The sequence below is a fragment of the Protopterus annectens genome, chromosome 11.part0 (assembly GCF_019279795.1).
Source record: "Protopterus annectens isolate FY-2018-M chromosome 11.part0, PAN1.0, whole genome shotgun sequence".
Classification (NCBI taxonomy): domain Eukaryota; kingdom Metazoa; phylum Chordata; order Ceratodontiformes; family Protopteridae; genus Protopterus; species Protopterus annectens.
Window position 1 is genome coordinate 549,972,778 of NC_056745.1, and position 27,326 is coordinate 550,000,103.

General features: G+C 39.2%; 1 protein-coding gene across 1 annotated transcript in view; it reads left to right on the plus strand.

Moving 5' to 3' along the window:
- The window catches only part of GRIP1 (glutamate receptor interacting protein 1), a 2,220,015-nt gene that overhangs the window by 1,959,849 nt on the left and 232,840 nt on the right, over positions 1-27,326 (plus strand). Inside the window, exon 19 of the mRNA XM_044088060.1 lies at positions 13,969-14,125. Coding sequence (XP_043943995.1) covers positions 13,969-14,125 — 157 coding nt within the window. The remainder of the gene's footprint in view (positions 1-13,968; positions 14,126-27,326) is intronic.

Below are 27,326 nucleotides of genomic sequence, written 5' to 3' on the forward strand. Positions count from 1 at the left end.
TGTCCTTTTTCTCCCTATTTACTATCCCTGCTATGAATAAACAGTAATACAGCATTTAAAATATTTTAAATCAATTGTTTCTCTCCACTAGAACAGTACCTTACTGTACTGTGATTGTTTCACTTTCAAAAAAATTTTATCCCACCCTGGAAAAGCTTGCTGCAGTCTCCAGTTCATTGATGTTATCATGGCCAATGAATACAGATAGTTTTCTGTCCAGTTCCCTCCCCAAACTGACATCACCAGGACATGCTAAAAACTCACCCATGCTGTGATGTCACAGCTCCCTGATCCTTTCCTTGCACGTACAGAAAGTAAAGGCTAGAACAAGCAAGCAGTGCAGGAGTCAAGTCTCCTGCTGTGAACTGTCAGTCACAGCAGATAACAGCTCAAATTACCCTTAGCACTTTGACAGCTAGGGAAGTTAGGTGTGAATGAGGATGGGAGATGAGTCAAAGTAGTACAGTTCAGGCTTCACAAAAGACTGCAATTTATACATTCTAAGAAGAAGCAGCAGCAAAAAGCACTTTGAAAGTCTGTTCTGTGTTATTTGCACTGTTTGTGATTTAAGTAGTTATTGAACAGCAAGAAATGTTACTTAAAACTGACTGAAAGACTGCAGTATTTGCATATAAGATCAATACGGTGCCAGCAGCTTTAGGAAGAAAGAGGCCTGTGTGATGCAATTTTTTTACAGACCAGCACTGCATTGTGGGATACCTAGAGGCAGACTAAATGATCAGGACCACTTCAAGATGCTAGACCCCATTTGGTCAGACTCAAAAATTATATATAAAAATATTTAAAAACCTGTAAATAGTCCCAGAGTGGTGTTAAAATGTGGGAAACACCAAACTGTGATGAAATCAGCAATTTTTTTTGAGTCTGTGGGTGTGGTTCTTCTTTAAATCTCTCATAAAAGAAATGGAGTATAATCCAGTGCTATCATGGTTCACTCTGCCATATTCAAACTTGTTGAAAAAAATCAAAAAACAGGTATGAAAGCAAGACAATTAACTTCCTTGTGTGCCACTGTTTAAAATAAAAAGGAAATCTGATTTTCTTAGTTTTCTACACATATGTTAATTGCGCCATTCAGTGGCCATAATAGATTAATAATATACACAGAGTTTTTTCTTGAGTATATCCTGTGTCAGAGTTTAAAAGTATTTTCTGACAAGACCCTACTGTCTTCCCCTGGATCAAATTTTAATTCAACATTCTGTCCCTTAATTTTCATTTTTTTTCCAGCAATCAGTCTTGCACTCCTGTTTGGGTTCTTCAGCTGCTTTTTCAGATGATATTGTCTAACGTTTTTTCACTCAACCAGTAGGAAGAAACAGCTAATTTTCATATCTTCATTCAGCAACCTGCAAATTAATTTGAACACATTTGCTTTTTCACATATACATCTCAGAAAATGCCATTTCTAATGTATATTCTGTAAGTTTGACTAACACCTGGACATCTCCTTGGGTTATGTTTATAGTCGTATATACTGAAAGTCTGAAAATTAAAATGATGCAATCCCCCTCTGTCTTGAATACTCACATGGCTCCTTGTTTCATGTTAATTAACTTTACAGCACAACCTGCCTGTATTCCTTATTTGTGTCTGCTTGACTCATATTTTATTTCACAATTTACTTGTTGTCATTTAATTATTTGTAATTTCACTAGCTCTGCACAGACCACCAGTCTTTTAATTGTTTGCCCCCTTTTACATTAGTGCATGTTTTGCAAATTATTCTGTCTTATTAGAGAATTGTACAATACACCAAATTCACAGTACTTGACTCTATCCTTAAGCTCAGGATCATGCACATGTATAGGCTTTATAAGACCTTGCACTGTTGTAAAGGATAAATGTCATAAGTAGTAAATTCCTTCAGGACTGATAGTAATTACTGAATATATCTGTAAGTTATTTTTGTACTGCTACTTCATCCTCCTCATTCAGGAAAGTGAAAGAGTTAAATACCTATATGAATTCATCCTCAGTAGCATGCAGGAATTCAGTGCATTGTATTTCTTCAGATTTTTGAACTGGTCCACTCTTACCCACTTCCATTAAGGAATAAATCAAAATTCTACACCTAAAACTTTGATCATCTGGCTGTTTTATCTTTTAATTAAAGAAGTACTAGTAGGTGTATTCCAGATATATTTCCATTTCGCATTTTATTTCTGTAATTCCAAACACAGAAAACAAATTTATTCTGTTACCTTTAGAAATATTAATCGAACAAGCATGAGCAGGAATCCTTTACGAAACACTATTTATTCTTTAAGTGCGTTAATTTCAATACACTTTTCGTCGAGAACAAACCCAACTTCATCAGAATATTACCTCTGCTCAGTTGCCTACAATTCAAAATATCCCCAATACTAATTTTAGCACCAACCATATGCCTTGTTTAAAAGACTGGTTATGACAAAAAACTGACTTTTCTTTTAATAATAGAAGACAGGTTGGTGGTACATTAAGAGAATCTTGATGTATTTAAGTACAAATTAATGAAGGTATGCAAGCTCCAACTTGAAAATGCATACCTTATTGAATCAGTTACAATGTTTAAGATTCTGGAGGTACCCCATCATGCTAGGGAAGAATTCAGCATTAAACAAATAATTGCTTAACTGTTTGATAAGCAGGGCTGTGAATACATGGACATTCTTGTGAAATATAATGCTAAACTTATAGATGAGCTAATTGGTGAAATTAATGTACTAGATAATATTATCACTACAGATTTGGTATTTGAACAACATAAAGTAGATTATTTAAAGTATTTTCCACTATTAGCATATAGGTTAATAAGAACAGAGAGAAGAAAATAAGTAAATTACAGAGAGACATTCATGATTATGCTCATAATATAGCATACCCAAATCCCCTCATTCTCGGGAATGGGGATGACAGTTTGGTGCATTTAATGTGACACCAAATCAAGAAGTTAATGAAGATAGCAATAATGCACAAGATGGATTTATTAACAATAATAACTATAAATCCTCCCCTTTAGAATTCCCACCTTTTCAACTTTCTGAGAGGATAAATGCAAAAAAATCAGAATCAGAGGAACCATTTGGTGGATTGGAATGCACAGACACCTCCTCAACACAACCAATGTGAGGATTTGAATATAGACCCACTCTACCAGTACCACCATTTGAGTTGGCATCAACGGAATTTCAGGAAGAAGAATTGGGTGCATAGATAATGCTTTCTATGCATCCATTTAATGAACCAACTACGAGATATACTTTAGTTACTAATTCCCTTGGAGATTTCCAGATTTATAATTTCAGTTCTCAAGTTTTGTAGATTCGCTTTCAAAAGGGCTCACATTTGTTCTAGCACAGAGAGCCAATATTACAAATACATTGATGGATTTTAAATTATTTATTAAGAAATTGAATCTCTCCATTTATTTTAAGGAGCCCACCTCTTTTTCGTCAGCTCATCTTCGAGTTAATACCTGTTATCCCCCCTTATATCTGATTTTGGCTCTTTATGAGAGGGTTTGTGAACTTGATTTTCATTTGCAGTTAAACACTTTAATAACGTTTCCAGGGATGAACAAGACTTAGTTGATTGGGTCAAATCCCTGAATATTAGACTTATGAAACCAGATAAAGGGGATGGGTTGGTTGCAATGGACAAGCATAATTACTTGGATAGAATTTATGGATTATTATTTGAAGAGACTTATTTTATTTTTATTTTTTTTATTTTACATTTGTTCACCAGGAGAGTCTGACTGGATGCATATCCATTTTCAATGGAGGCCTGGGGAGAAAAGCTCCACAAAATCAAATTGCAAACAATTAGGAGTATAGAAGCAGCAATCATAGTTACATAGGCAGTACATATGCATGAAAATTTAAAATTAGTTACAAAAAAGTTAGTATCTTTTACAATTCTATACAGTTAGACTGACTCAGTACATAAGCATGAAAAATTCAAAATTAAATACATAGAACAAAAAGTTAGCATCTTTTGCAATTTTATACAGTTAGAGTGAGCACAAGTTTGACAGAGTCAAATTTTTTGTAGTTGGTATAACAACAGAATTGAATGGTAAGATATATACATTAAGTATAAAAGTGGATCCAAAGAAGGAGAAAAAAATAAAAAAAACTGTGCCTAGCAGTGCCTTAGTGCCAGTACATGTATAGATACAAACTGATGGTCCGAGTCTCAAAGTGACACTGTAAGAATGGTTGAATTTAGAAAAAGCAGTAGTTACTTTTAGCAGTATAGTTCTGAGACGGAGACTAGAAGATTAGGAAAGAGGCCATGTGATTCGGGAGGTTAACCAGAGGGTGAACCTGAATATATCCATGTGTGTTTTAGATGTTCTTTGAGGAGTCTTTTAAATGTAACCTTTGAGTCTGTTGAGATAATAGCTGAAGGTAGGGAGTTCCAAATTTTACCTATATAAGGGAGTCCCCTGCTGTGTTTTTGCTCTTGGTAACCTTGATTCGTGTTTTATCACTAGAATGTAGTTGTCTATGGTTAGTTTGTAACTGAAGTAGGTTGGCCAGTGCTGGAATTTTATCTGGAAGTACTAGTAGTTTGTGTGTAAAGATAAGCTGATGAAATGTTAGGAGATTAGGGAATTCAAGCCAGTCAAGTTGTTTTACAGTATGGCAGTGGTGGGATTGGTTGGAGGCACCAGTAGCAAATGTGGCAATTTGATTGTAGCAGGTGTTGAGCTTGGCAGTTTCTGTTTTGGGTAGGTTGGTGAAAATGGGTAAGATGTAGAATAGGGTAGAGAGGAGGTGAGTTTGAGCAGTTGTTGTCCTGGCAGCTTGGGTTACAAATGGTTTATTTTTATATAGCCTGCCCAGTTTTTTGTGGATGTTTTTAATGGTTTGATTTATATGCAGATCAAATTTGAGATTATTATCAATGATCACTCCTAGCAGTTTAGTATGAGTGTCTGGGGAGATAATAGTCCCATCCCTCAACACAATATTAAATGGGCTGGGCACTGTAGTTGATTTGTTTGGATTAAATAGCAGAAGTTTATTTTTGGGGGATTTAGTATTAGGTTTTTGTTAAGAAACCAGGTTTCAAAAGTTTGGAAGACTTTTTGAGTGATAGAGTGGAGTTCCTGAGGAGCTCTGGCTGTACAGAGTAGTGTTGAGTCATCAGCGTATTGTATAGCAGTTGCATCTTGACAGATGCTGTGTAGGTTATTGGTAAAAATGGAGAATAGGAAGTTCCTAGAATGGACCCTTGTGGGTCTTCTGTGGTTACAGACAGTAGTCAGGATAGGTTGCTGTCCCATAGAACTGCTTGCTGTCTTCATTGAAGATAATTCTGAAACCAGGCTAATGCATGGTTGTTAAGGCCCATGTCAGTAAGGGCTTGAAGTAGTTTCGGATGATTAACCATACTGAAGGCCTTTGACAAGACCAAGAATAAGGCAGATGTTAGATTGCCTGCATGTTTGTTTTGGTTGATAAGGTTTGTGAAAGAAAGTAGGGCCGTGGTGGTGCTATGAGCAGGCTGAAACCCATTCTGGGTGAGAGAGAGAAGTTGGCTGTTTAGTAGGTATGGTATGAGTTGGTGATGTATAAATTTTTCAGTATTTTAGCTAGTGGGGACAGGATGACAATGGGGTGATAGAGAGGTCAGTGGAGGTGCCACCTTTGTGGAGGGGGATGATATTGGAGGTCTTCCAGATATGTGGAATAGTGGTTTCCAAAATAGATCTGTTTAGAAGGATGGATACTGGGAAGGCAAGTTCGTTGGCAGCCAATTGGAGGTATTCAGCAGGGATGCCATTAGCTGCTAGTGTAGTAGTTTTAAGTTTGGTTAGCAGCCTTTTGATATAGTTGGCAGGGATGGATTGGAACTGGAAGGTGGTTTTGGGTCTATGTATAGGTTTGATGCTATTTGTGGTGGATGTGGGCAGTTTTTGAGCAAGGCTAGAGATTGTTTCTATAATGCATTTGTTGAAGGCATCTGGTATATTGGTGATTTCGCTAGGTGAGGTGGCAGAATTTTGTGGGATTGTTTTGATGCCTGTTTTGTAACTGTATGAAGTAATTCTTTTTGTCTGGAAGGACTGTTTTTTTTTTGTATCATTTCTAAGTTTTTGGAATTGTTCCTTAGATGCTGGAGTTTTGGCAGCTGTCCACAGATTCCAGGCTTTGTTCCTTACTGCTATTTTATTTTTAGTCTCTTTGGTAATCCAGGGGGCTGTTTATATGGGCCAGAGAATGGGTATTTAGGATTTTTAGGAAAGTATTACTGAAGTGAGTTACAGCTTCATCTTGGGGTAGTACTCTTAGTATGTTCCAGTTATTGTGTTTTAGCTCAAGTTTGAATTTGTTAGGGTTGAAGCTTTTTGTGTTCCTGGTAGTTTGTAATAAAGGGGTAAAGTAAATTTTAGTAGGAAGGTGGGTTGGTGGTCGCTAAGAGTGTCAGGAAGGACGCGTGCCTGGTAAGAAGTGTTAGTCCTATTTAATAAGATCTAGTCTAGGAGGCTTTTTTGATTCTTGTATTCCCTAATCTAGTGTTTAATTGATGACTTGAGAGAAGCTGTAAAGGTTGATATGATTAGTGGGATTTTTGGATGAATGTGTTCCAGTCGATATTAAAGTCCCCAAGGATAATAGTTCTGACCTGTCCATTGTAAGAAAGTTTCTAGGGTAGGGATATTATTACCTGGCGGTATGTAGCAGGTGATAATATTGACTGATTTTTTTATCACTAAGTTTGAGTCTAGCGAGAAGGAGCTCAGTATTATTAAAGGGTGGAATTTGAAGATTGTTAGTGGTAACATTTAGGTTATTTTTATATAGTAATGCTACCCCTCCCCCTTTTTTGATAGTCTGTCATGATGCAGGATATTGTATCTGGTAGGGAGGAACTCATTGTCAGTTGTTATGGGCTTTAACCATGTTCCAGTAAGGCAGAGTATATCAGGCAATAGGTGGATAGCAATGCATGCAGTAGTTGTACTTTGTTGTTAATGCTACAAATATTTAAGCTCAGGAGTAATAGGATGGTTTTTGGTCTAGTAATGGGTAGATGGCTAGAGGAGAGGGATGTGTTAACTGTGGTCATCCCTACTGAGTTAGGCCCAGAATTTGGGACCATGTCTCCTGCCAGGATCAGCTGGCAATTTATGTGGTGTAAAAGTTTTGTGAGTTTCGTTAGGATGGTTAAATATCTGTTTGTAGTGGGTGCCCTAGGAGTGGTTGGGAGGAGTCTGATTGGGTTAAGTGCTATTGTAATATGAAGGTGTAGGCTTGGGGATATGTGTAGGCTGTAGTCAGGAGTATGAGGATTATAAGTGGAAGTATGTTTTATTTAGGTAACTATAAGTGTGGTAAAGTAGGAGGTTTGGTAGTATGTTAAACTTAACTTGAGGAGGAGAGTTGTATTACTTGTGAGGATTGTGGTTAACTTGTTATCATGTGTGGGTTTCATATTTGTAGGCGAGGGCTATGGGATAGGGCTTGATCTGTAACTAGGCTAATGGAGGGTTTGTACTAAACGGTATTCTACTTTGTGATTGGATGAAATATTGGTGGGAGGAGTCCATTAAGTATAAGATTAGAGGTAGTGAGGGCAGGTGGAAATTGGGGGCAGGGAAGGGGAGTGGCGTGAGCCCAAGTGTTAGCGAGGATGAATGGAGTGGGGCTTCACCAAGGTCTACAGGTAAGGAATGCCTGCAACAAACAATCTTAATTATAATACTTATGATCAAGTATCTAAAAATGAACTTAATATTGCATATAATAGGATTAAGTCACAGGTTAGTGACATGCTACTTGAACAGCATATTACTTATGCTGAATATAATTTTTTATATGTTGACCACCCCCAGAAATTAGTAGTTTATTGGCCATTTTGAGCTAACTTCTATCTCTTTCATTTCCCTGCTATAAATACCGTATTTGCCCAGTTTTGCGCGCCGGGCAGCACCGGTTAGCTAGGGTGAAACTATTCCCGGCTCCACAAAGTCTCCTCTTCAATTTTTCCCTTGGAACTAGACAAACTTTCAACTTAAGCACTCAAGCCATTCATTTATCAGCCCAGCACTTGCTCAAAACTTATAGCAAGCACTTATAAACCATAGCACTAGACCCTCCTGTACTGTACCGAAGGACAAGCCTCTCTATTCAACCTTACCAGCCATCCAATAAAACAGTTCACTGTACCTATCCAGGCATGTCCAAAGGGCAGTTTCAGGTGTACTCTCCAGTCCAACTGGTGAATATGGGCATTTTGAGGCAATGTTCCAACTGCATCATGTACACAGACAACCCCCTCCTCCTACCACCAGACACTAATACATGCGAGAGATGCAGTTATACAGCCAAACTAGAGGCTAAGCTCTGTCAACCCAAGACTGGATCAGACAGCCAAGAGGAGAAGGGCATCACACCACCAATCTTACATAGACCCATTAAACCAGCACCAGCAAAAACACACATAAATACATGAAAACATACTCGGGGGCTCTAAATAAAAATCTGAAAAAAACAACAGAGACCTCCAAAGCAAACATCCAAGCAACCTCCACCTCCCAACACAAACCATGAAACACATACTTCACAAAACCAGTGTGCCATGCAATCACAGCCCTTAACGCAAAATAACATACCCAACATACTAGTAACAGGTGACTCTATAGTCAGGCACACTGACGTCCCACTCACTAGGCTGAATAAGGAGAAGGTTACTGTTAGCTGCCTGTTGGGTGCCAGGATCCACCACATAACACAAACACTCAGGTCACTCCAGAGCAAGTACAAGTATGACTCTGTCATTGTCCATGTTGGTGTGAATGACATGGCAGAGCTCTCTGATCACGTAGTCCAGGCCGGTATGACCCTGTCTCTGAGTAGCATCCTGCCCTCACCATGAATGATACCATGGTATAAAGACAAAATTCTCAATTTCAACAATTGGCTAGGTTTCTGGTGTCATTCAAAGGGGATCCAGTGTCTGCCTGCCTGGGATGACATGCTCGACAAGCCATGCTGCTTCGCTAGAGATGGCTTGCACCTGTCACCCTTAGGCTTTTGAATACTGGCCAAGGCTCTTGCCACCCCCCATAGTGCCTTTTTTAGGCAAGGCTCAAAAGACAAACCCACCACCGTAAATAGCACAAGTAAGAAAAAACTGAAGGTAATGCTACTCAATGCCAGAAGTCTAAACCTCAAAATGCATGCACTCGAGGCACTCCTCAGTATGGAGAAAATCGATATATGTGCAGTAACAGAAACCTGGTTTAATTCTCCAGAGAGCACCCCAGCACTACCAGGCTACAACTCATACCATACATTTTGGCCACAGAACCCAAACTGAAATACAAAAGGCAGGGGGTATATCCATATTCATCAAGGATACCCACACCTCCAGGTTAGTGGCACAGCACGATACTTCAGAGATCATCCACGTGCAACTAACAATGGGCAAAACTGCAATTCAAATTGTAGCTTGCAATAGATCACCCACCATGTCCCAGGACCCCCATTCCGTGTTTCTGCAAACATTGGAAAACATAAAGGTCCTACCAAACACCCTAATATTGGGTGATTTCAATTACCCAAACATTAACTGGGAGAACTACTCAAGTACTAACTCCCTTGCCCAACTTTTCCTAGAATTTATAAACTCAAACACCCTGGTTCAACTGGTCAGCACTCTCACCAGAGGTGACAACATATTGGACCTGGTCATCACCAACATGGGCGACCGGTGTTCCACACCAGAGGTCAACCCCTTGCTGGTTAGCTCTGACCATAAACAAATCACTTTGGATAGCCATATTCCTCCCCCACCCCCGGACAAGAAAACCACCGTGAAAGACTTTTCAAAAGCAAACTTCACATTACGTAAGGCCGAGGTGGAAAGTTTCAAAGCCCCCATGCTGAAGGATAACACTGTCCAAGCTGCAAAATCCTTTACTAATGCATTCTACGGGCAGCTACAAGAATGCATGGATTGTGATATCCCAAGCAAAACCAAGACTAACTCCTCCAAGAAAAGGAAACCAGTCTGGTGGACTCCTGCCATAAACAAGCTATGCAATAGAAGGAGGAAACTAGTACAGAAAAGAGTAAAATCCCAAGAAGGGAAGACATCCCTGATCAGTATCAGAAAGAAACTACGATCCCTCATAAAATCATCCAAGGCGAGCTTTGAAAGAAAAATTGCCAAGGACTCCAAAGATCACCACAATGCATTCATTAGCTGTGTCAAGAATCTAAGTGGCAATGCTCAGATCTGCTCAGAGTTAGTGCAGAATGGCAGAAAATACACTGAACCGACTGATATCGCCGACATCTTAGTAGACAGGTTCAATGCAAACTCTCACCCCCAAAAGGGCCCATAACCATGCCAGTAGAATGTAGAGTCCCTGAAATCACAGACACTCAGGTTAAAACAGCCCTCTCCAAAGCCAAAAACACAGCATCAATGGGGACTGTATGGTGTCCCAGGCTGCATCCTACATGAGCTCAAAGACGAACTAACCCCTCACCTAAACACACTGTTCAAACTCAGCCTCTCTACAGGCTACATACCCATAGAGTGATGCAAGGCAACAGTTATTCTGCTCCACAAAGGTGGAGCCATAACTGACCCCGAGCACTATTGCCCTATATGCCTGACTAGCTTGTTCTGCAAGGCTATGGAGTGCATCATCATGGAACTCATTAACAGAGACATTGGGAACCTCCAAACACTGGAACCTACCCAGTTTTGGCTTTGTTAAGGGCAGATCATGCCTCCTAAACCTGGTGGACTTCTTTGAGACAGTTACCAAGGCTATAGACGAGGGAAAGGTGGTACACACAGCCTACCTAGACCTCGCTAAGGCCTTCAACACCATTCCCCATTCTGGTATTATAGACAAGCTCACCAGCCTGAACATAAACCTCTACATCGCAAGATGAGTTGCCAACTGGCTCACGGACAGAACACACATGGTGAGAGTTGCAGGATCCAGGTCCGATTCTAAACTGGTTACAAGTGGTGTTCTCCAGGGCTCAGTCCTAGGACCCCTCCTGTTCGGCATATACTTCTCAGAGGAACAGGCAAGCACAGGAGGACTATGGCTGACCAAGTTCGCTGACGACTGCAAACTAGGGGCTATAATTGACTCTCCAGCTGACAAAGACATCCTCCAAAAGGGTCTCACTGAGATGGATACCTGGTGTCAAAATCATGGTCTCAAGCTAAATGCCAAAAAGAGCATAGTCATCCTCTTTGGAAAAAACAAAGTACCCACAAACTACCACATAGGTGGTAGTCCCCTAAATACGGAAGACGTAATAAGGGATCTGGGGACCCAAGTAGATAGTAATCCCACCTTTGATAATCACATTGCCAAAGTGGTTAGAAAATCCTTCTACATGGCACACCTAATCACAAAATGGTTCGCATCCAGATCAAAAGAGGTCATTGTGCCCCTCTGCTCATCACTTATCAGACCCATCATAGAGTACAATGCCCCATTTGGGATGTACCTTACAAGACACCTGAAACAGCTGGAAAAACCACAGAAGTACCTCACCAAGAGGATCACTGGCCTCAAACAGATGCCCTATGCAGCTCGACTGAAGAAATTCCAGTTGTACTCGGTTGCATACCGCCTACTCAGAGGTGATCTCTGCCTGACATACAAGGCCATGTCCAACCCAGAATTGTTGGATATGCTCCACCTAAAGAAAACCTTATCCCCTCAAGCCACACACTCTAGGGATCTAAACCTCACCACAACAATAAATAGGACGTGCTGGAGGGATAGATTCCTGTCCCAGGGACTCCCCATGCTTTGAACAAGATCGCAATCCACATTAGGCAGAGCTCCTTGCTAACAGTCTTCAAAAGAAACCTTGATGAGTGGATGGGAAACAGAAAGTTTATCTCGGGGATCACTTCAGTGACTTTGCTGCACAGGGAACTAATCTAAGGGGGCAGCGAAAGACAACACATTCTGGCTAGGCTTATAAATGCCTTTGGGCAGATAGCCTAGTACCAACCTATGAACCTATAATATTCCAACCATTTTTGGTTTTCCCAAAATCCATAAAGATTTACATAATCCACCCATGCATCCCATTGAAGCTGTCCGTAATTCGATCACAGCTCCATTTGCTAAGTTTTTAGATACTAGGCTTAAGAATTACATTTTAAATTAACTCCACTTGTGTATTGACTCATGTTTTTTTTTTTTTAAAGCAATGGAATAAGTTGAATTTTAATGATGCTTTTATTTTTCTAACCATTGATGTTAAGGATCTTTATTCTGCCATTCCGCATGATTTTGGTGTAACATGGTTCACAGATTTCTTATTTAGGAAAGGAATAAAGCAAGACAATATTAATTTATTTGAAGAAATGATGGAAATAATTTTGAAGAATAATTGTATCTTTTCTGAAAATCAGTTTTTTTGTCCAAGTAAAAGATGTTGCCTTGGGTGCCCCTTGCGGTGGATTTTTTGCAAACATTGTTATGCTGGAATGGGAACAAAAATTTTTGTTTTCTAATGGGTGGTTTAATGCATGTGAGTTATATATTCAATATTTGGATGATATTTTTATTGTTTGGATTAAAAATAGTGAATGCATTATTGATTTTATGAATTATCTCAATAACAAGACACACTTTTAAAATTTTTCCTATAAAAGAGGTGAGACCAGCATTAATTATTTAGATGTGCAGTTGGAAAAAGATAGTGTAAATCTAGCATAAACCTATGTATTCTAATACATTTTACACTGTACTAATTCCCATCCCTTTTCTCAGAAGAAATCAGTTATTAAGGGGCAATTTGTTAGGGCAGCTCACATGAATTATGATGATTTTCTAGCAGAGTATAAGTTATTGGAAGAAATGTTTTTTAGGAGAGGATATCCTAAAGATTTTATAGATAACCTCAGAGATTAAGTGTTTTCAAAAATATATAGTGGATATTTTGTCCTAATACGTCTCTTTTGTTATGAGTTTAATTGGATATGTTACTTTAAATTTTAATAGACTCATATTTTGAGTAATCGTGTGAATGTTTTAATGCTATTTAAAATAAAAGATTTTTAATGATAGTGAATCTGATGAAGTTTCTTTGATATTGTTTATGGAGATGAAAGCTCTTATTCCTGTTTTTCTACATTAAACGGTGTGTTTGGTTCCTTGGAGTTCGCGTTTTCTTTTATTGTTTTTTTTATTTCTAAAGTGTTTTCTGGTGTTTATTCACTTTTTAACACCATTTCATTTCAGGAGGCTTACTAAATAACAGAAAATGTGGTCTAAACTCCTTGAGATGTAACTTCTGTGTACTAAATGATATTCCAGTTACTGCAGCTAGGCTATTAGCATTAATGTAGTACACCTGCATTTTACAGTGATCACACCACTTTATATTGTAAAAGAAGATTGGTAGTACCACAAAGACAAAGATAATGGTGTAGGGTTTTAGGGCTGAGGATTACAGTGGTATAAGGAGGTGGTCAGAGATGGGTTAGGGGTATAAAGTCAAAATGAGTTTTTGAAGAGATTGCAAAATGGGTTGGGATGCAGTACTCAGAACCATGAGCTAGAGCCTGAGGAAGAAATAAAAGGAAAATGAGTGAAACAGTAAGTATGTCTTTTGTCTGTTTAGGTATTGAAGCTTATGATTAGGACAACAGAGCATACACTGAACAGAAGCTCTTCTCTGCTAAGTACTGCTATATCCACAAACTACCATAACTTAAGTTAAAGTTAAATTTCAGAAGATAAAACATATCATTACAGCCTATTTTGCTCAATATACTTAAGAGTGGTGGTAAAATTCTGTTTGAATGCAGGTTGAAAAGAACCTGTTTTCTGAGAAAATGTATATCTAGTCTCAGTAACATATATTAGATATGCTACTGTATAAGATGTCCTGTTGAGAATATGCAAATGCAAAATGGCTAAATGCCTTTGCTTAACAAATTTGCCAACAGGGCCATGTTCCCAAGCTTCTGGATACAGCTTTCATGCTCAAGAATGGAGAAATATAAAGTACAGAGGCCATCTGTCACCAATCGGCAAGCAACATTCCAGTCCTTATCATGACAAAGGGCTGAGTGATGATGACTGGGCCATTCATAATGCAAGTGGGTAAGTTAAACAAATTAGATTTTCTTTTATGCAATGTAGTCAAATGTCTTGGAGTTCTGGCACCAAAAGCAAAGCAGTAAAACAAATCATCTTATTGCACCGCATACTGTATTTTTAGGGCATTGTAAGTTGCGCACTTTCTCTTCTCAGATAAAATAATAGTTTCATTATTTTGGCCATTAGGATATGTATTTGCTTATAAACTGTGTTTGTTGATAAGAATGACAGATTCATAGTAATCTCATGACAAATGTGTCTGAGCTGGTGATGGGCAAAGTCGTCCTCTCCTTTACAAACTAGCAGGTATCAAATAAGCAATGCAATCATAAATAAACATTATAATGTTTTTCTTATCATAACTCTTATCATTCCAGATAAAACAAGCATTTGTCACTTTCAAGTGTTGGTTTGCACTGGAGCTAAACTGCAGCTTCATTAATTAAAGATGTGGGTCAATTAATGAGAAACAATGAAGTAGTTGTCTAATATACACTGATACAGTAATCCTTCAATGTATCAAAAATGTTATCAAGCACACAGTTTATTCTGGCAGTCAATATTTTTCTTGTCAGGCTCCAATAGTTCACAATCTTGTCTTTCCATGGCATTAATTGTGCTGCTTTGTAAAGATGGTTATAAAATAGTGCACCATGTTCCACAATGAAACGTTGTTGCTTCTGTGTTAACATGGGAAAATTGCCACATTCTGAGCAATACTTTGACAGTTTCAATTGTCACTTTGCAGTTTGTTTAAAATTAGTAAACATTGCCTTTTGGGGATTTCTTCAGTAATGTAGAAGATACTGTCATGTATATGATACTGTTCAATTAAGAAATATTTTGAGCAACACACCCCTCTGATCATTTTGCCTTCCAGTATGGCAACATAGATAACTGGCTCTGTTAAGATAAAGCGTAGTTACAGACTTCCAAAACTCACCTGTAAGCATCGTGGAATGCTTATACAAACTGCTGGGGGTAACTATTACTGTGTAACTGTTGCTAACCCATTATGTCACACTTTTTACAAGATTAAAATATATAGATATTTGCTAATTTTCATGCCTCATTTTTACCACAAACCATTCTTGGTACAGAAATATTATTGTACTTAAAGCTACCTTGTGGTCTGTGTGCATTTTAAATCTGTGTTATACAAGACTAATTGTACATGACTTTTTTAAGTATCATTTCTTCTATATATGTCCCGTCATCAGTAAAAGTGAGGCACTGCCTGGGAGCATCTGTTAGCCTCTCATCTGAAATAAAAACACTAATTCAGATGCATTTTTGCCCACTCAGACCTCATCTTAACCAGTCCAGCCCCAGTGCTCCAGTTCTGTGATGGGTCTACCTGCCATCCTCTTATCCCCCCCTCCAGATTTACTCTGGTATTGCTGGGACCTAAGGGAGTCCCAGGGACTTAGCTTGTCTGCACTTTCCTCTGGGAGGAGGGGTTGTTAATATCCTTCCCACTCTCTTTCCACACCCCCTCAATGATTACTTTCAAGAGCAATTCCCATTTTAGGCCATACCTCCTCTTATGAAGTGTATAAACGAGCTGTCACCCACAACAAGTATATCTATTTCTTCCCTGCCCCTCTGTAAGTTGCCCAGGCCATTACTCAAACCTGGGTCAGCTGGGCTGGGCTATAGTCAGGGCTTTATGCCTATACGCTAATGGAGTGGCCTTAATTCAAATGCATTTTTAATATATGCGGTTTAAGCAACAATGAATTTCCTAAACTCTGCAGAAGTGCATGAGTAACTTTGCTTCCAGTTATTGTGAAGATGATTAGATTTAGTGAAACAAATTCTAGTATGAGAACTCCAAGATGCTTATTATGACGAGGAGACTAAGGTCAGGATTCATAGAGATGCACTGCTAAGTGCCATAAGGAAGCAATGAATAAACACATAACACAGAGATATGGAATGTGTACTACCGGGACTGATATAGTGATAGTTATAGTAAAGAGGTTAACCTACACAGACCTTACTATACCTGTCATTATATCATTCCCAGTAGTATACAGTCCATAGCTCTGTGTTATGTGTTTACAGCTGTCTGCACATCTGGAAAACAAGGTGAATGGCAGAGGTAATACTGCCCTGAATGCACCTGATCTTGTCTGATGTCAGAAACTAAGCATGGTTAGGCCTGGTTAGTACTTGGATGGAAGCTCACCTAGAAATATCAGGTGCTGTATCTTAACCTATGCTGGATATGCAGCAGGCTGTCTGACTTAATCTATACCGTTAATAGCGGGGATGTTTGCTGTAGTCAGTAAAGCATCAGCGGCAGTGTCCCACAAGGGTCTGTTCTGGGCCACCTCCTAACTGGTATATACGTCTCTAGCATGAAGGCTTATATCAATAGACTATGGCAAGCTACATTTGCTGATGATTATCAAAGTCCATTCTGATACTCAAATTCTCTTGGAAGAGTTAGACCAGTAAATGCTTTTTATTTTAGTCATGGCCCTACCCTGAATGCCAATAACTACCTATGAACCTATGAAGAAATGCAGTATAGTTTCCTTTGGTAGATCTGGCCTTATTTCTACTTGCCATAACAATGATGTTCCCCTTAAATCTGACATCGTCAGTCAGGCATATGGGTACGTTTTTGATAATAGAGTCTCCTTTGATCATCACATCTTTAATGGTATTTAAAAAATCCTTTAATATTGCATAACCTATCCTTTGTAAATTCTTCTCATGGCCCATAGGAATCATACTCCAACTTTCTTCCTTGTCAGTGTCATCATTGACTATAATGCCCCCTTGGCATGTACCTCACTAAGCTCCTATACTAAGTTGAGAAGCCTCAATGTTTCCTTGACAAAAAGATCTCAGGTATCATACCCTTGGGTACTCTATTAGGTTAAAAGCACTTCTCTCCACTTAGTGCCATGTAGATTCCTGAGGCGTGATCTATGCTTGGCCTTCCAGGCTATGAATGACCCAGCCTATTTGAACACCTTCACCTAAATTGCACTATTGGTAAAGCAAACTTCTAGTCAAGGGACTGAGATTACTACCAAATCAACAAAAACAAATGATGTTCTTCATGTTTCACTGTTGCAGTCATTACATTTGGGTTATCTGCTTGCAGTAGCCCTCAGTCGGCCTGATTAACAAAGTCTTGGGTCCTATATCAGTTGCTGTCTCTTCTTCCATGACGTCAGGTCATCAGGTGTATAAAACATGCAGCCGACATCATTACATCAGTCTTTCTTGCCATGCAGTGCCCGAAGCAGAAGCAGTTCGCAAGTGCCTGTCGGCTGACTCCTGAAATTTTTGTTTTCGAGTTTCGTAACTGAAGTCTTCAACTAAAAGCTAAGTACCCCATTGGGGAAACTTTTTCTTGCTCTAAACCAATGTCAATAAAAGTAAATAATTGCATTTCTTGTGGAAAGCAAATACCTCAAAAAGATTTTCAGTCGTACTGTATTCCTTGCTTAGGCCCTGACCACGACGTACGTCGCTGTCGGTTTTGTGCCTTATATAAACCATGAACTATCCATTGTCAGTATATTTACACTTCTACATTTTTTGGTGCTCGGTTCAATTATCCTGATGTGTCTTCGGTAAGCCATCCGACTACTAACATTCTGAAAAAACGCAAAGATAAAGACAGAGACAGGCCACCCAGTTCGCCGGTACTCAGTGAGGCACTTTCGCAGCCGCTGATACTTGCTGCTTCAGATTTGCAGGCCTCTACTGAGACCCATTCAGAGTCTGGTATGCTGCGAGATGCTTCAAATGTGGAACCTGCGGATGTCTCTACCTTGGATGGGGTCCAGAGCCACTTTGCAGGCTTCTGAGGGTGTATTCAGGCCTGCTGACTTTCATATTAAATCAGCGCCATCTTCTTCTTCAAGGCCTAAAACTCGAACCATTCCTTGAAAACTGATGGCCAGACCGCATGGTCAGGCCTCTCTGCCTAAAGAACAAATGATAAAAATGACTGAAGACCTTATTACTTTATTCAGGGGAAGCCAACCTTCCCCCTCTAAGAAACCTAGGACTGAGTTTACTTATGATACTTCTGACGAGGATTCTGAAATTTCTGTTTCCTCTGATTACCAGAATTTACCCTTATCTACCTATGAGGATTCTTATGCTGAGGACTCTATTCCCTCTGCCCCCCTCCCCCAGAGGATTCCTCTTTTGGTGAAACCTTGCATACTTTCAGGGAGCTTTTTCATTGGGAAAGTCAGGATTTCTCTGATTCTAAAAAGAAGTTTAGGGATTTCTTACCCTTCCCCAGCACAGGCCTTTAGCTATACCTCCTGTACTGGACATTGTTGATGATGCCTTTTCGGAATCTAGCATGGCCCCTGACTCTTTACCTCCTGCTTCCAGAAAACCTGATAGATATTACAGGGTTCCTGACTCTCACAAGTTCCTTTTCAAAAATCCTACTGCGGATCCTGAAACCATTTCACAGGGACCCAAGGGCATTAAAGCTACTACCAAAAATCCTACCCCCTCTGATAGAGACTCCAGGGCACTGGATAGATGGGGTAAGAAGATATACACTTCTGCAACTTTGGCCATTAAGGCCTTGAATTGCCAGTTTCATATGTTAAAGTATCAGCTGCATATTATTGGATTGCTTAAACAGAAAATTATGTTGATTCCGGATTATGCTGAAAATAAGGATTTACAGGATTTTATGCATTCTGCTGAACAAGTTGGTAAACATACATTGCAATGTGGTTTTGATTCACTAGAGGTATCTTGCAGGGCTGCCATAACTGGGTCTGTACTTAGAAGGCATGCTTGGCTTAAGGAGCAATCCTTGCCAGATCATGTTAAAGCGAAATTACTGGATGCTCCCTTAAATCGGGGCCACCTGTTTGGCAACAAGGCAGAAGAAGTTCTTAAAAAGATGGAAGAAAAAGCTAAATCTATGCAAACCTTTAAAGACTTTTTACAAGTACAACCTCCAAGATTTAGTAGGCATTGGCCTTCTAAGAATTGGTCCTTTCCTGCCTCTTCCAGACCTTCTCAGTTCAAACCCAGATCCAGCAGCGAACCCAGGCTTCAGTCCCAGGGGATGCACAGGACTATGCAGTGAGGGCCTCCACTTCCAAATTTTGGAGTAATAAAACTCCCCCCTATGGTAAACTGTCTCAATGACTTATTTTTAAAACTTCCAAGCACTTCTCAACTGACTGCCCCTTTGTGGGGAAAGATTGCACTTCATGCAAAGAACTGAGGACTCATTACCCAGGACAAATGGGTTTTAAATATAGTATCCCAAGGATACAGATTTCACTTCCACACATCACCAACTCCAAGCAGTTGGCCGGATCTACCCCCAAAGCAGTGGGCAGAGGCCCAAAAGCAAGTACTCTCTCTCTTAAGCATAGGGGCTATTCAATTAGTACCAGAAGAGAAAAAGGGACAAGGTTTCTACTCGAGATTTTTCCTGGTACCCAGAAAAGACAATTCACGGCATCCTATCCTGGACCTGCCTACTCTAAACACCTTTTTGGTGATTCCAAAAATCAAGATGCTGACACTTCACCAGTTGCTTCCTATGCTAAGCAAAGATGCCTGGTTGGCAACACTAAATTTAAAGGAAGCATACCTGCACATCCCAATCAGGGAATCTTGCAGAAGATACCTACATTTCAAAGCAGGCTACACACACTATCAGTTCTCTGCACTGCCCTTTGGCTTATCTACTGCACCCAGGGTATTCACAAAGTGCCTAGCTCCAATAATTGCATTTTGCAGGCAAAGAAATATTCAAATATACCAAAACCTGTATGATTGTCTAATTCAGGCAGAAAACCAGGACATACTTTTGAATCATCTGGCTTTTGTACAGAGGGTGCTAACTTGTCTGGGGTACACCATAAACAAAAATAAATCACACCTGGTACCCTCTCAACAAATTATATTCCTGGGAGCAAGCTTGAATACAACTTCCCAGATGGCTTTCCTCATGCCAGAGAAACAAATTCACTTGACAACCTACTTCAAACAAGTGGTCACAAAAACCCTGCTGTCTGCAAGGCAAATACTACAAGCCTTGGGGTGCATGGCCTCCTGCATTCTTCTAATTCCATATGCCAGACTGCATATGAGGAAACTACAGTGGTATCTAAAAAGCCTGTGGCGTCAACATTCTCAGGATCTAGAAGCAATGATTCCTGTCATTCCTTGTCTGCACCTAGAGTTCCTTTGGTGGGTAGAGGCCTGCCACCAAAACAAGGGACTACCATTCACACTACCCCCTGCCGCCCAAACCCTAACGACAGACACATCAGACTATGCATGGGGGGGGGTGCACCTGGCAGGGAAGTGCATTCACGGCAAATGGAACCCAATTCAAATGCACCTTCAATAAAGAAATGTTAGCTGTACAGAATGCTCTGACAGCCTTCAAGGACCACATTCTTCCAGGACAATTAATGGTAAAGACAGACAACACCACTGTTATGTGGTACATAAACAAGCAGGGGGGAGTACACATTCTTACCCCCTCTGCAGACTAGCCATGGCATTGTGGAACACAGCCTTGAGCTACCAAGTACATCTACAAACTCAATTCCTGCTAGGAAAACTAAATACACTGGCAGATGAACTAAGCAGAACCCTCATGGACCCACACGAGTGGAAACTAGAACCAAGGATTTTCAACATGTTGACAAGCAAATGGGAGAGCCCAGATATAGACCTGTTTGCCTCCCCCCAGAACTATCAATTGGAAAAATTTTGTGCAAGGACTCCCCACAGACAAGCTTGGAAAGTGGATGCTCTGTACTTAAGCAAGAAAAACCTATCAGTTTATACCTTTCCTCCTCTGCCTCTGCTCTCCAAAGTACTACTAAAGATCAAACAAGACAAACCAAGGATGATTTTCATTGCACCAGACTGGCCACACCAACACTGGTACCCCCTCCTGCGCAGTGTGTCACTGCTGGCCCCATGGCACCTGCCTCAGACACCTACCCTGCTGTCTCAGCAGGAGAGCCAGATTCTGCACCCTCAGCTTCAACCACTGAACCTAGCAGCCTGGCTAATTACCTAAGCTCTCCTTTACCATCTCTCAGTAAACCAGTGATGGATGTCATTTTAGAGGCAAGGAGGCCTAGTACTAGAAAATCTTATGCTGAAAAATGGAAAAGATTCTGTGCCTGGAACCAATCTCAAGGGATGAGCACAGCAGTGCCCAATTTACCTCAGATTTTACAATACTTAACTGAGATGCTTCACAAGGGCCTGTCTTTTTCCTCCATTAAAATCCACGCCTCAGTCATTTCAGCTCATTATAACACACAACCTTCCCTCTTCTCTCTTCCAGTGCTCAAGCAGTTCCTCAGAGGGGCCAAAAATTTAAGACCACCCAGGAAAGCTCCAACTCCAGCCTGGGACCTTAACTTTGTATTGGAGAAACTCACCCTTCCTCATTTCGAGCCAGCTACTAATGAAGATTTAAAATTCCTTTCTTGGAAAACAGCTTCCATTTTAGCCATCACTTCAGCAAGAAGGGTATCTGAATTACAGGCCCTTATGGCAGTGGAGCCTTTCATCATCTTTCACGCAGACAGGGTGTCCCTCAGGACCAATCCCTCTTTCATGCCAAAGGTGATATCCAGTGTGGCTTTTAATCAGTCCATTCATTTGTCTACCTTCTTTCCTAATCCACAGAACAAAGGGGAACGGATACTGCACTCCTTAGATGTGCACAGACAACTTAGATTCTACTTGGATAGGTCTAAACCTCAAAGGAAATCTGAACACCTGCTGGTGGCATTTGCTGCAGGGACAGAGGGAAAGGCTATTTCAAAGCGAACCATCTCCAAATGGATAGGCCATTGCATTCATTTCTGCTATAAGCACCATGGAAAACCTATCCCACAGGGGATCAGATCCCACTCAACCAGGGCTGCATCTACCTCTACAGCCTTTCTCAGAGGCGTACCTTCCAAGGACATCCTAGAAGCTGCAACCTGGAGTTCTGTACATACTTTTACCAAGCATTACCATTTGCCAATTTTCTCTAAATCCAGAGCTGGCTTTGCCACTGCAGTTTTGCAGGGCTGTATAGCTGGTCCTAATGCTATCTAAATTCCTCCTCCCATCCTTAGCTTTGGGAATCTACCCAAATGTAATGACTGCAACAGTGAAACATGAAGAACATAGTACAGTTGTGTACACTTACCATAAATGTAGATGCTCGAGTGTATTTATTGTTGCAGTCCTGGTTACCCTCCCTCCAGCCCCCTGACTTCATTTGGTTATACCTCTTCTCTCCTTTTCAATGCTTAAAAGCTTTTTGGTGTATTTGCTTTTTTGTTTGAGGTATAACCTTATATATTTATAGATTTAATTGATTCCCATTAGGAGGGCACCTGACATCTGGGGCAAGAAAAACTGATGTAATGATGTCGGCTGCATGTTTTATACCCCTGATGACCTGATGTCACGGAAGAAGAGACAGCAACCGACGTAGGACCCAAGACTTTGTTAATCAGGCCGACTGAGGGCTACTGCAAGCAGATAATCCAAATGTAATGACTGCAACAGTGAATACACTTGAACAACTACATTTATGGTGAGTGTACACAACTGTACTATATGACAGGTACCTAATCTAAAGTATTTGCCATGTGTGGAATAGGCTGCCTTTACATATCAAACAGAGTATTTCCCTAGTAACCTTTACTATCAGTCTAGATGACTAGATGGGTAATTGCGAATTTTCACCTAGGATATGTGAGGAAGGTTTTGGTAATGGGGAACATTGCTATCGTCTCCCATCTGAGCTTCTTGATGGTCTTCATGGCTGTAAGGCTTAGCAAGAACCTCTTAAACTATGAGATGTTCAGCCCTGCTGACAATGATGTCCTCCTACAAGCCCTAAAGACACATGAATTGTGCCTTTTAGGGAGAGGGGGTGCTGACCATCATTTATGGGACCAGGTGTGTCAGTCAGTGGTCCACGACATAAATGTCATGGGAAGATGCACATAAATGTCTCTGTTGTTTAAGGTACTTCATGTATTCATCCATATCAAGATTGTGGCAAAGGTAAGTTATCTTTGTAGAGTCCATTCTTCAAAGACGGCTAGTAGAACTAGTAAAAGCAGTACAATACCATCACTGATTTTATTTGTTTCATTGAGATTTTGTCTAATGTATCCACACTTTCATTTAAAACTTGCTTGTGGTCTTGGTCTTCTATCAAACAACCCTCACTTTTCATATCCTTACCTCTGATTTTCAATGATGATCAGAATTAACTGTGTCCTGTTAATTAAAATAATGGATTCTGCTTGTCTCTTTTCTCAGTATGATTTCCACTCTTTCCTTCTTGCCATTTTTAAGCTATTCTGTTTCCATTTCCCAGCAGTTATTCAAAGCATCCATCATCACTGTATGTGTTGCCTTTTTCATACAAGTTACAAAATGACAGTACTGCCCATGTAGATTGTCCAATTAAAAACACAGCAAATGCTTGTTCTGTCATTCCAGATGACTGCCTTAATATGCTAGGTAGTCTGAATGAAAGCATTTTCAGTGTCTCACCTTTTTGTGAATTGACTACATAAGTCTTCATGCAGTCTCCTGGCATTCACTCTTGTAGCACCTTGTTAACATACTTATACTTTCCACCCATTGCTCTTTATGGTCCTATGACATTGCTAGGAGCTGGATTTCTTACCCAAGTGACATGAAGTACTGACTGGAAGCATGTGAAAAGGCAGGGTGTAAGAAGTAAAATGCCAGGAAAGGCAACATAGTAGATTTGCTTATTGACTTTAAACTATTTCTGCGTAAATTAAATCTGCGTTTGTGGTTTAACAATGCCAGTTCTTGTAATGCCGCAGAAGCTGTTTCTTTAAGTAAGTCTAGCTTATTCAATCCACCATTGCATGTTAAATTGCAAGTATTTGAAAAAGATTGTAAACTCAATTTTAGGGAGTACTTAAGTGATGCATCTTACAATTATTTCAGCAATTTAACTCAAATAGAAAGAAGTTGATTGGCAGATATAGCACACGATAAGAATATTTGCATGATGAAGCCAGATAAAGGCAATGGTATGGTAGTAATGGACTCAGTAGATTATGTGTGTGCCATTAATAAGTTATTAAATGATGGTTCATACGAAGAGGTATCTTGCAATCAGATTTATATAGCTTTTCACAAAATTGATTTACTTTTAGATGACATGTTATTTCAAGGCAGCATAACTCTAAATGAGTATAACTGCATAAAAAATGACCATCCAGTTATATGGAGTATCTTCGGTATTCCCAAATTACACAAGACTTTGAAAAATCTGTCTTTCAGGCCTATTATTGATGCCAAAAGATCAAAAACTTTTTTTCATTTTTAGATTTTTGGACTACCGTTTGAAGGAAGCCATACAAGCATTTTGTTATAGCTGTAAAGATTCCTGGCAATTTTCCTCTAACCTTAACAGAGTGGAGATTACAGATAATAACAACTTCTTGTTAGTCACCATAGATGTGTGCAGCCTTTTTAGTGTGATACCACATGAGCTTGGCCTCAATTGGTTAGAGAGACAATTGTTTGTTTCTAAAAAGTGTGAGGGTCATGGAATTACTACTTTTGTTACCTTGATGGAGGTTGTCCTTAATAACAACTTTATTTTTTTCAAGGGACAGTACTTCAGACAAGGTGTTGGAATGGCTATGGGGGCAGCTTGTGCCCCCATTTTCGCAAATTTAGTGATGTAATTTTGGGAAAACAACTATGTTTTCAATAGTAAATACTTTAAATATATTTCTAATTACACCAGATATTTGGATGGCATTTTTTTTTCATTTGGCATGACACAGTTGATAATTTATGTGATTTTTTTTCACTTTATTAACAACACAGTGGAATTTTTAAAATTCACACACCATTACAGTTCCAATGTTATCCATTATTTGGATGTCGATATTTTTATTGACCACAATACCAACTCACTATCCTCAAAAATATTTAGAAAACCAACATTTTCCAATTCCTGTTTGGAGTATTCGAGTTGCCATCCTGCCTTTCAAAAAAGAGCAGTAGTTGAAGGGCAACTCGCAAGGGCAGCGAGGATGGTGACTAGGGATATGGACTTCAACAATGAGATTGATTTCATTTTGGATATGTTTAGGGTGAGGGGTTATCCTAACTCCTAGTTACTTTCCATAAAAAACGAGATTTTTGTTCAAGAGGCATGAGAATATTTTTTTAGCTATTTTGTCCAACAGTACATCAACTGGAGAGGTTAATTTAATGCCTAAAAACGACAGTGGGCATTCTGCATTTACTCTCACATATAATTTAACAGCACCACACATTTGTAGTATTGTCAAAAAAAACTTGTCCTTATTAACTTCAGACGATTTATGTCTGCAATTGTTTGGTCAGACTCCAAAGTTCACATTTAAGAGGGATTTCAACTTTAACGACATGTTAGAAAGGAGTCAAAGCTACGGCAATGCAGGTCAGTCCAACATTAATGCTGGTAACTTTAAATGCAATAGATGCAGATAGTGTAGATATATTTTAGAAACCAATGACGTATTTATGCATAATAATTTTAAGATTAAGATTCATTCACGGTTCAGCTGTTTATCAATGAATGTGGTATATATTGCTAAATGTACATCATGCCCCGCCTTTTATGTAGGCAAGACTTCTAGGAATTTCAAATACTTTAGACATTTCTAAGACTGTTAATACTAATGCACTAAGTAGGCATATCCAGATGTATGGTGATCATAATTTTAAATTTTTAGTAGTACAACAGCTCACTAGTGATCAACAGGGGAGGATGGTTTCTGAACAATTAGAAGCTTGTGAACTTTGATGGCAGCTGTGCCTTAATGCTACAGCAAGACCAGGGTTAAATGAATGTATTAGTATTTTAAGTATTTTGAAAATAAACATCATGGATGTTTTTTGTAATCTTATATGTACTGTTTTGTTTGCGAATGTTACATTTTTATAGAAGTTATATCATCGATATTATTTTTCTTTTTTTTATCGCAATATACATATTTTATGTAATGTCTTTAAAAAAGTTTTTTTTATTTTTTAATGGGTAAATTGTTTAATTGGAATAATTTAGTGTATTTAAGGGAGATGCCTTGATTTAGTAATTGTTCTGATGAAGTCCTGTTCATTCATGGTTATGGATGAAAGCGCTCAATGTTAATAAAGGATTATTCAGGTACACTTCAGCTGTTCTTCTTCCATTTTTTGGTGTGGTTTGCAGTTTGGTTGTCATGTCTAAGAAGTATAATTACCCTGGCTGTCAGTTATAAAGCACAGCAGAGATATTTACTAGTGTTTGTCACTTGGTATGTATATTTTCTTGTTTACATTCAGACTACACTGCATGTTCCTGAGTAGTATAACATGAAATGTCTTGTAACAGACAGAAAATTACCCTGTCACTACCCATGCCAAATGCAGCACATTGAAATGTTGTTAAGCTTTTGTTAGTCATTTTGAAGAAATTTTGTGTTTCAGTAGTTAGAATAAATTGCCAGAACTACATGAGTTACAATATTAAATTGCCAAAACCACATGAGTTACAATATTACAGCGCCAGGACCATCTGAGTTACAGACCATTGCATAGTGTTAGCATTACATGACCTTGGAGAAAAGTGTCATTATTGATACTTTCAATGTAAGTTGTACAGCTTGAGATAATGTGTATTAAGCTGTAGTATGGGTATGGGTAATGGGTATTGTTTATATTGTGATTTATGCAAATAAGTGTAATCTTCCATATTTATGTATTTAAAAACAGACATCTGGAAAGGATGTATGTGTTGTTATGTGAAAGTTTATGTATGTGTGAACAAAAATGCAGTTGATTTTGTATGACTTGTATATAACATATTTTATTACTTTATATTTAATTCTACATTTTGTATTGATCCATCAGGCAGTTGTAAGCTCATCTGCTATATATCAGATTTGATAAGTATAGCTTTGATATTATTATGTAAATCTAAGCTTTTGCTGAACGGCATTGCTGTTAATACCTTTTCAGTGGCACTGCTCATATGAAATTTATATTTGCTTGAATTATGCTTTTTAAGTATTCTTTTGTAGGAAATACTGAAATTTTAACACTGTGCAGGGTGCCGTGAATGTAACATTCCATAGCTAATAGGTGAGAACAAGCTGTAGGAGTTACTTTCAGTTTCACT